The 9,344-nt window shown below is 39.9% G+C and overlaps 1 protein-coding gene across 3 annotated transcripts in view; it reads left to right on the forward strand.

The window, feature by feature from the left end:
* rbm20 (RNA binding motif protein 20) overlaps positions 1-8,298 on the forward strand; it is a 58,203-nt gene extending 49,905 nt beyond the window's left edge. For all 3 annotated transcript variants that reach the window (XM_007567625.2, XM_016679431.1, XM_016679430.1), the window contains 9 exons: positions 570-716; positions 1,765-1,896; positions 1,977-2,056; positions 2,141-2,774; positions 2,855-2,941; positions 3,671-4,256; positions 5,337-5,402; positions 6,577-6,698; positions 6,984-8,298. In XM_007567625.2, coding sequence (XP_007567687.1) covers positions 570-716; positions 1,765-1,896; positions 1,977-2,056; positions 2,141-2,774; positions 2,855-2,941; positions 3,671-4,256; positions 5,337-5,402; positions 6,577-6,698; positions 6,984-7,052 — 1,923 coding nt within the window. In that variant the 3' untranslated portion in view covers positions 7,053-8,298. The remainder of the gene's footprint in view (positions 1-569; positions 717-1,764; positions 1,897-1,976; positions 2,057-2,140; positions 2,775-2,854; positions 2,942-3,670; positions 4,257-5,336; positions 5,403-6,576; positions 6,699-6,983) is intronic.
* The last annotated feature ends 1,046 nt before the right edge of the window (positions 8,299-9,344 follow it).

Here is a 9,344-nt window from a genome sequence, read left to right on the forward strand (position 1 = left end):
GGTAGGTTTACAGCCAAGTGTCAAATGTGAGAAATGTCTGGGTCCCGTCAACTGACAACTCTCTAAATCCAAACAAGAAACCTTCATTATCGCCACAGCGCTGCTGCCAGGGGGGGCTAATAATAAATGGGATCATGCGGTTTAATGTTGCACATAGTTAGACAGCCAGGTTTTCCACACTATGCTTGACTTTTAAATCCTGCATTTTATGCAGACATTAGGTGAGGCCGCTGTCTGAAACTAAGACGGCTTCAAAGGGCCTTGAAACTCCAGGGACCAAAGTCAAAATGAGAGACGACTTTAATAAGACAAGGAACTTTTCCATTACATGGACAGAGTAGATTCACTGGCTGTTCCCTATTATTATTATGAGGCAGAGCAAACTTAACATTCTTCTGTGTATAATGCCCAAGAGTTGCAATAAATCCTGTAAAAACTCTCGTCTGTATAACGTGTGTTTAGCTACCTCGAAAACTGGGAACGTAGCTCTGTTAAACGTGTAGGACTTTATTTCTGATGCTCGTCGGATTTGAGTGTTGGACACACGCCTGCCTGTTTTGTGCTTGTAGCCGTTTCCACCCAGGAAGACCTCGGCCGGCCGCGTCGTTCACATCTGCAACCTGCCCGAGGGCAGCTGCACGGAGAACGACGTCATCAACCTGGGAATACCGTTCGGGAAGGTCACCAACTACATCCTGATGCGCTCAACCCATCAGGTACAACATTTACTCACTCTGTAGTCACAGTTCTTCATCTGTGCGGCTCAGATTCAGTGCAGCTCCTTCAGCTAATTCCAGTTAATGCTCTGAAATTATCCATACGAAGTACCAAATTTTCTTCTCCTCATAATAATCTCAGATGAAGGGAAATCTGGGTTAAGCCAAGCTTTTAGTCTTGAGAAGTAGAATGAGATGTTGGATAAATAAGTAACAATCAATCATTTAACCCTGACTGAAAATCATCCTGTGATTTTCAGATTAAAAGAAGGCACATTTATTTTAAATATGTACTAGAGAATATCTTTATGTCTTTATATTTTTATGTGCCCAACCGTCTACTTGTTACTTTGAGTTGGTCACTTAATGACCCTCATACAACAACAGAATGTCTTCAGTCAGAGGCTTCTTCAGATTTGCTGTAACGCAGACCGCTGCAGAAGATTCTTCCTCCCCAGAGCAAACTCTTTGAAGACCTACAACAACATTTAATTTTCCTTTTTGGGTCAACGCAGCGTTTTTGGAATTGAACTGAATAATTAACCCTTTGTGGGACCGTGTCTCATTGTAAAACGTCTAGAGAATCAAGGTTAAAGTTTCGGTGCAGCTGTCAGCAGGCGTTTGTTAACCGAGGAGGTGGTGAGCATAGCTTTCTTTCTGCAGCTCGCCTCCAAGGTCCCAGTTGTTGCAGCAACTTTAATTGCCATGTCCTTCCAGTCATAATATAGTAGTGCAGCTTGGGCCAAAAACTTGATTAAGAAGTAAAATATTTATGAAATTATGTCAACACTTCATTTTCAGATGACTTTTTTTTTTTTTCCCAAAAATTATTTTTGGATTCGTTTTTTCATGCTTTTTTTTTTTTGTCGCTCTTGAAAGTTTTACACTGTTTTCTTAAGGAAACCGTGGAACATATTTAAATAACTTCCAGCTTTATAATGGTCACTTTCAAACCGTAACTATTTAAAATGTTGCTGTGCCTTGATGTACCACCAGATTGTCACTCTGTTATTTTTTTTAATGGAAGCTCTCTCTGCTCCTTCACTAGGCCTTTCTGGAGATGGCGTATGTAGAGGCTGCTCAGGCCATGGTTCAATACTATCAACTGACTCCGGCCACGATTAACGGTCAGAAACTCCTCATTCGGATGTCTAAGAGGTACAAGGAGCTGCAGCTCAAGGTAAAATAACGACAAAGAAGCAACCAACACTCAGGATGTGCTAGTCAGCCACTAAGCCTGGATATTTTCTTTCTTTCCAGAAACCTGGTAAAGATGTTCAGTCAATCATCCAGGATATTACCTCACAGCGGGAAAGGGACAAAATGCAAGAACTTGAACAGTAAGGGAACTGTTGCGTCCTAGTCCCTAAATGTTTAAGTAAAACATTTACAGAGATGCGTTTCTCTTTATTGTTTCTTGTCAGCTACCTTCCAGACAGAGCGCGGTCTCGCAGCCCCATCAGCCGCTCCCTGAGTCCTCATTCCCACAGTCCCAGTTTCACGTCGTGCAGCTCTGCCCACAGCCCCCCGGCGGCTCCGTGCCGGGGTCAGGACAGGGGCAGCAATGGCCTGAGCCCTCACCGGGGCTCCAGAGACTGGCCGCCGCACCTGAGACGAGGGGAGGACGAGAGGGAGCGTGACGGTCCCTGGAGGAACGGCAGCGGCGGCATGGATGACAGTCGACCCAACGGGAGGACGGCCGACCGATGGAAGAGCTACCACAAACACTTGGGTCACTTGAGGTCAGCAGACGAACGCGGAAGCGGCGAAGCGACAACAACAAGGAGCAGCAGAGACTGGCACCCGCGGGACAGCCCCCTGGGCTCGTCTTTCAACTCCTACAGGAGCATGGACGAAGATTTCAGCAGGGCATCTCACTATCGGCATGACGCCAAGCCGAGGAGGAGGGACGGCGACCACCCCGTCCGGTCGAGGCACTCTGAGTTTGAGACGACGGACGAGCCGCGGTGTCGAACGCCGGAGGACAAGAGGCGGAGCAAAAACCCGAGCAGGGGGCACGCGGAGAAACAGGAGAGAGAAGCTGCTCCCAAAAACACTGTGAGTACTTTTTGCTTCTGCATCCCCGGAAAATTACATCCATCTCGTCTTTTGACCAATAAAATGTCTGCTCCTTTCAGGACACCGCGGCCAAAGAAAAATCTGCTCTGCCACAACAAAGCAACAAGTCAAGAGAGGCGGCTGAAAATGACAAGGACAGAGAAACTGTGAGTAAATAATCAGGATTTTCAAACTATTTATAGGCAAGATTATTGATCTGGTATGTGCTTCAAACCTAAATACTTGAATTGGCTAAGACATGCATAAATTGTCATAAATATGTTCATCATGAGTGGTTTACTGTTAGAACAATACCTTAATAGAATTACTAAACGTAATTTTATTCAGAATTTACAATTATACATACATACATACATATTATATAATTAATAAATTATAATTAAGAAAATATTTTGTAGTAATGGTCTGAAACATCAGTGGTATTGACATCAAAAACATATGTGAACACAAACTAATGTATATGTTCTTCTTTATATCTAAATTTTATTATTATTAAATGTATTATTATATAAAACATTTTCTAACTGTGTCTATATGGATCTATATATATTTTGTTTCTTTTTTACCTGTTAAGGGGAGTAATATGCTTTTTTTTTCTTTTTATGGCTCAAAATGAAGCAATAAAAGTAAAAAAAAAACAACAAAACGAATCGTGGAACAAAGTTCAAAATGTATTTTTAACAACTCAAACTTTGAAACATCTATACAAGACTTGAAACGTGTCAGTTTCATGACAGTAAACGGTAGACGACTATCTGTATTCGACATTCAGTCGTATCAAATGAGTCCGTATTTCAAACGTCTGCAGCTTTAGGTCAAACGTGTCTGCGTCTAGTTGTGTGTTTGTGAAACGTTTCCTTCATCCGTGTCGTCAGGAGAACGTGCTGGAAAGTGCCGAGGACACGGATGAAGAATGTTGGTATCCCAGAAACATGGAGGAGCTGGTCACGGTGGATGAAGTGGGAGGGGAGGACGACTGCATCCTCGAGCCAGATCTCTCCGAGCTTGAGGAGTTTACTTCCTGTCGCAAAGAGCCGACCGCGGAGCAGTCGCAGCAGAAGCACACGTCTCCATCGACTCCAGCAGTGGAGGAGCACAAAGAATCCGGCGAGAAACCCAAACGGGAGGACTCAGTTGAGGAGGCGAGGGGCGAGGCGTCAGCGTCCGAAGCTGAGAAAGCAGAGGATCAAATCGCCGCACCAAGTACTGAAACCGAGAAAGTGAATTTAGAGACGACAGAGCAAAAAGTGTCAGACATCAGTGGCTTCCCCAGTGAGGAGTTCAAAGCAGCGCTGGAGGAGACGTGCTTGGAGAGCGTCAAGCTTCCCAACAACACGGCGCCGGACGAGCCAATGGAAAATCATGTCTGTTTGTTAGAGGACGGCAGAAGTCAAGAAGAAACTCGGACTCCAGATAAAATCCATCTGGAAGTTCAGCTGAAGGACTTCAGTCTGAAAAGAGGTATTTCCCTATAATATGTCTGGGTTTTTTTTTTATCTTCTCCAAAGGTGACTTTCAAAAATATGTCACATTGATTAGCATTTTTCATTTTCCGTAATCACGCAGCAGCATGTTTTATACCTATTAGAGCCCAAGAGACACTTAACCAATAAAAGTTAAATGTCACTAAGCAAGTTTTACGTTGCGAGTGGATCGAAGACCTTTCCAAAAATAGTAATTGAACCGTAGCACTGAGCATTCTGGGTAAATACAAACAAAACAAACGCAAGAATCTAGTGCTAGCGGGAGAAATGGCTCGTTGTGTTTTCTTGAAAACTTGAAAAGAAATCCAACAGCCATGAAAATCTGACACTACTCCATTTTTGTTTTCGTTTTGTAAAGAAGGAAGTTGAGCTCAGTGTCTTCTTCGGTTTTTGTGAAGTTTCCTTCTGTGGTTCTCGAAGCAGCGCCACCACAGGCGAGGAGGTTAAGCAAGTTTTTAAATTGGTTTAGATGGTCTGACAATGTGACAGCGAACCTGGAAAATGGAACAAATGTAGCAGAATCTACCGGACCGTCAGGTGTGAAAACATCCTTAAAGTTCTGCTTTTGGGTTTTGGGGGTTTTGCTCTGACATGTTTGAGCAGTTGATTAACAGCTTGTTTATATTCAAATGTATTTTTTAATAATTTGCCTCCACATTTTGAAGCTCAACTTGCATCTCGTTTCTGATTGAGGATTCCACATTTTCTCCATTGACTCAGATTTTAATCAGGAGTCTTTACATTAGAGACTGTTTCTGTACTATGAACCACTGTGGTTTAGAGAAAATCCTAACAAAATAAATATTTAAAAAAAAATCACCCTATGTGCCCAGTTCTTCCCCCCCAAATATAATTGAACTACTGAAAAATGAACTGTTCAAAAAACAAAACTTACTGACTTTTACATCAATAATAAGTGTATGTAAAACCAGAAAACAAATTTGTACCATTTACTATTTTGTTTCTTTTGAGAGGGAAAAAAAATCCAAAGGGAACAAAACACTATGAATAAGTAAATTTAACAACGACTCTCTTATTGCTGAAATGTCTTTGACAGAGATCGAAGCCCCCTCATCGTCTCTAGAGCAGGACAAAGCTGTCAGTGAACACAGCATTCCTCTCGGTAAGCACATTACACTTCAACATAGTCACTAAAACTTTATTAACATCATAAAACATTGCAAACTGTTGCCACGTGGCCAGTTCTATGACGCAGCCTCAGCAGCAGCTAAATCAGTCCTGTTTCATATTTCAGAGGCTGGATTATAGATGCTTAATGTCTCCCACCCAAAACTCTTCTCAGGTGTTTGAGAATCTGACTTGATCTTCACAAAATGTCACTTTATTTGTCACATTTCCAGCTGTTTTAAACTTTTGAACACTTAGTCTGACTACAAAGATGGGACGTTTTTTTTCTCGAAGAATCTCCCTTACATAAATGCCATGTTCTCTTGTCTTTTCCATTTTGAAGAGCAGCTGATTAAAAAGGTTGTATGTGTAACGTCACTTTTACATCCCAGGAGAACAAAATGTCACAAATGACTAATTAAGAGTTCAATAAAACACTTAAAGTAACTTGGTAGGTGACATGGGAAATGGAAAAAAAATTTAAGCTACACTTATTTTACAGAAATCTTCAGGGGGTGTCAATAGTTATGGCACCGGTGATTTGTTTTTTTCTGCTATGCAATGTTTTTCACCTCCAAGCAATTAGATTCCGATTGAATGTGTCCATAACAAATTTAAGTGAGATCATGCTACTTCTTTGAAAACAAGGATTATTAAAGGCTTTTTCACGCGTTTATAAGGAGAGTTAATATGAATGACTTTGTAAAAATTGAAAAATTGATAAGATTTACAAGAAAACAAACACGAAAACACAATTTTGATCTATAAAATTCAGCCTGTCAGAGATCATCAGATTAAATATTTTACTCTAGTTCAGTGCAAAGTCACGCCACCTTTAGGGACGGAGACCGACAGCAGCATCCCTTTAACAGAACAGTTATGGACGGGTGCCTTATTTCTGCTGAAACAACTTTTTAAAATAATAAATCATACAAGCACGTTAGACCTGATTGTTGAAGACTGCACAACAATACTTTTTAAAATGTTGTTGTCACAAACATCACGCAAGGAGAGTGACAAAAAAGAAAAGTTTTGGCAAGTCCTTTGTGAGGTTCCCCGCTTTTCCTGGCCGAGACCCATGTGTTGTTCTGGTTCTGGGTGGTGTTGGACTGTTGGTGCTCTCTCTCTCTCTCTCTCTGTCTCTCTCTCTCTCTCTCTCTCTCTGACAGGAGTGGAGTTCATTGAGCCAAGAACAGGTTTCTACTGCAAACTGTGTGGCTTGTTCTACAGCAGCGAGGACACTGCAAAAACCACTCACTGCCGCAGCACCGTACACTACAGAAACCTGCAGGTACATCTCTCAAACAACAACTATATCTATATATCTATCTTTATATATATAAAAACATTATTACCAAAAACATTAACATGCTTTTGTTAACAAGGACATTAACAAAAGCTTGTTAATGTCCTTGTTGGTTCTGTTGAACCTGTTTGGTTTAACAGAACCAAACTTTCATCAGTCAGATTTTAAAACTATAAAATCCAGGGCTGTGTGATGTAGTGCAAATGCTATGCTATTGTGGTGAACAAATGCTGGAATTTGAAGTTTAGTCATATGGTTTTATTTTCACAGAAATACCTGTCCCAGCTGGCAGAGAACGGCCTGTCAAGCGCGCTGGCTGAACCCTCCGCGGCGCACTGACACCAGCTTGACCCTTGACCTCCAACAGACAGAACACAGCAGGGGGAAGATCTGTGAACAAGTGGAGTTTGTGTAGAGCTACAGAAAGAAGAGGGAGGAAAAAACAACATAGATAATGTGACAAACAGAAGCTTGAATTTATGTTTTTTGGACTGTTGTGGTAGTTTTTTTTATGTTTAAATTAAACTAAAATGTCTTGAACTCTTCAGTTTTGTACATACTTGAGGTGAATTGTAAAGGAGGTTTACACTGTGGACTGCTTTTAATGACGGTCTTCCCAGAGTTCTTCTGCAAGTTTTTCTGAAAAAACAAAAACAAAAAAACAATATATATATTTATTGATTTTTGTTTTGCTGCAAAAAGTTCATCTGGAAATATGCTATTTTCTGTTTTAAGTTAAATCTATTTATTTGCATATTTAAATAAAACAGTTGTGTAAGGCTTTTGGCAGATATTTTCTGGTCGCGATGGTTTAAAACGGCCGTGACACGGAGCTGATGACCCGGAGCTGATGACCCGGGTTTGGATCGGGACGTCCTTAGAGTGACCTCTAAGGAGCCAGAAGCAGGTTTGTAGTAAACATCCATATTTGGTGTGTTGGCTTTGTTTCTTTGTTATAAGTGCCATGCAACGTCTGTCCAAATCAAATTGTTTCTTAAGATTATTTGCATTTTGTCCATTTATTTGTGTTACAGCCTGAGCTCTCAGGGGCAAAATGTTTTTTTTTTTGTTTTTGTTTTTTTTTCTCTCAGTTAAAAGAACAGTAGAACACGGTCTCAGGCTTGTTATACTTATCAAAACCAGTTTATTGTATAAATAACATTTATATATTTACATCTATGGCTTAAATTGAATATGGCTGACTGCAAATCTTTCAGGTAAACTCACATCACTGTAGTTTCCAATGATGAAATTATGGAAATGTTTTATCTTTTCAATAGATTTTTGCTAAAATATTTGCTTCCTAAGACAATCCCAGACTAATGTGCCATATCATATGTCTGCAGCAGCTCAAGCATTAAACTTGACCATGCATTTTTTTTTTTTTTTTTATGTTAATGTTCTGTAACAAGAGTATCAAGCCAGAATCTGTTATTCTCTGGATGCGGATCTTGTGAAATCGGTAATAGTATTGTTTACAGGGACTGTTTCCACACATTGAGATGCAAAAAGAAAACATTGCAAATGTCTAAAACTATGTCAGCCATTATAAAATGCAAACAATCTAATAAATCCCATCACATGGCTTCTGGTTTTGTATTTGATATCCCTAAAAAAACAACAACGTTGCAACCAGTTTCCTTCAGAACGAGTAAATCGAGTCCAATTCTGTGTCATTTAAACTAAGTATAACTAGAGCTTTTGTTGTAAGGTCTCTGAATTATACTTAATACATGTCACTGTTCAGACTTTTATTTGTGAATAATTGAAAGCAAATGCATTCGTTTCCTTCCAATTGAAAATAATGCTCTACTTTTTTCTGCTCCGTCACGTCTTTTACTGTTTGTAAAAGACAGCATAATAGTTAATCCAATGCAGATTTAATATAAATCTTAATATCTCCCTGTCCATGTGAGCTTCCTCACTTTTATTTTTGTCAACAGGAGCTTGTGTGTTAGTTCTAATTTTCTAGAAATTTCCAGATTGTTCCAGAAATGCTCCTGGGATTACATCCATGTGGACAAGGCGATCAATGATTCAGACATTTATAAACGCAACCTTCACTGACAGTATTATAATCATAGGCTGAAATATTTGCACTGTCTTGGTAAAACTATGAATCTACAAGATTTTTTTTTTTATATTAAATTGTTTTCCTTGCTTGAACACCAGCTGAAAAGTATTTACGTGTAAGTGTAGTGTCGTGTGTTGCACAAAGGCCTTTTGTTTTTCTTAATGTCTTTAAGTCTGCAGGTTTACACTGATTAGAGGTTGCTTTGAAATATGTTATATTTATTCAAAAAAAAAAATACATATGTGAATAATTTGTGTATTGTTCTGTCTATTATTGCCTGATATCGGGTTGTTTGTGCTTGTAACCCCATTTTGCATTTAAAAAAAGTTTTATTAGTAGCATAGCTATTTATATCACTATTTTCTATGCAAAAATATGGATTTAGTATCTGTATTAAACGGTGACATCCATATCCAAGATACAGCGTACATACCCTGCTGTACGACAGGGGGCAGCACTTCACAGTCAACACGACCTCATGGATCTACATAGAACTTTCTAGAAGGAAATTCTCTGTTGCGCTGTGATTGGCTCTCCTGAAACAGCCCCCTCCTCTG

Source organism: Poecilia formosa, unplaced genomic scaffold, assembly GCF_000485575.1.
Source record: "Poecilia formosa unplaced genomic scaffold, Poecilia_formosa-5.1.2 Scaffold211, whole genome shotgun sequence".
In the NCBI taxonomy this organism is placed as follows: Eukaryota; Metazoa; Chordata; class Actinopteri; order Cyprinodontiformes; family Poeciliidae; genus Poecilia; species Poecilia formosa.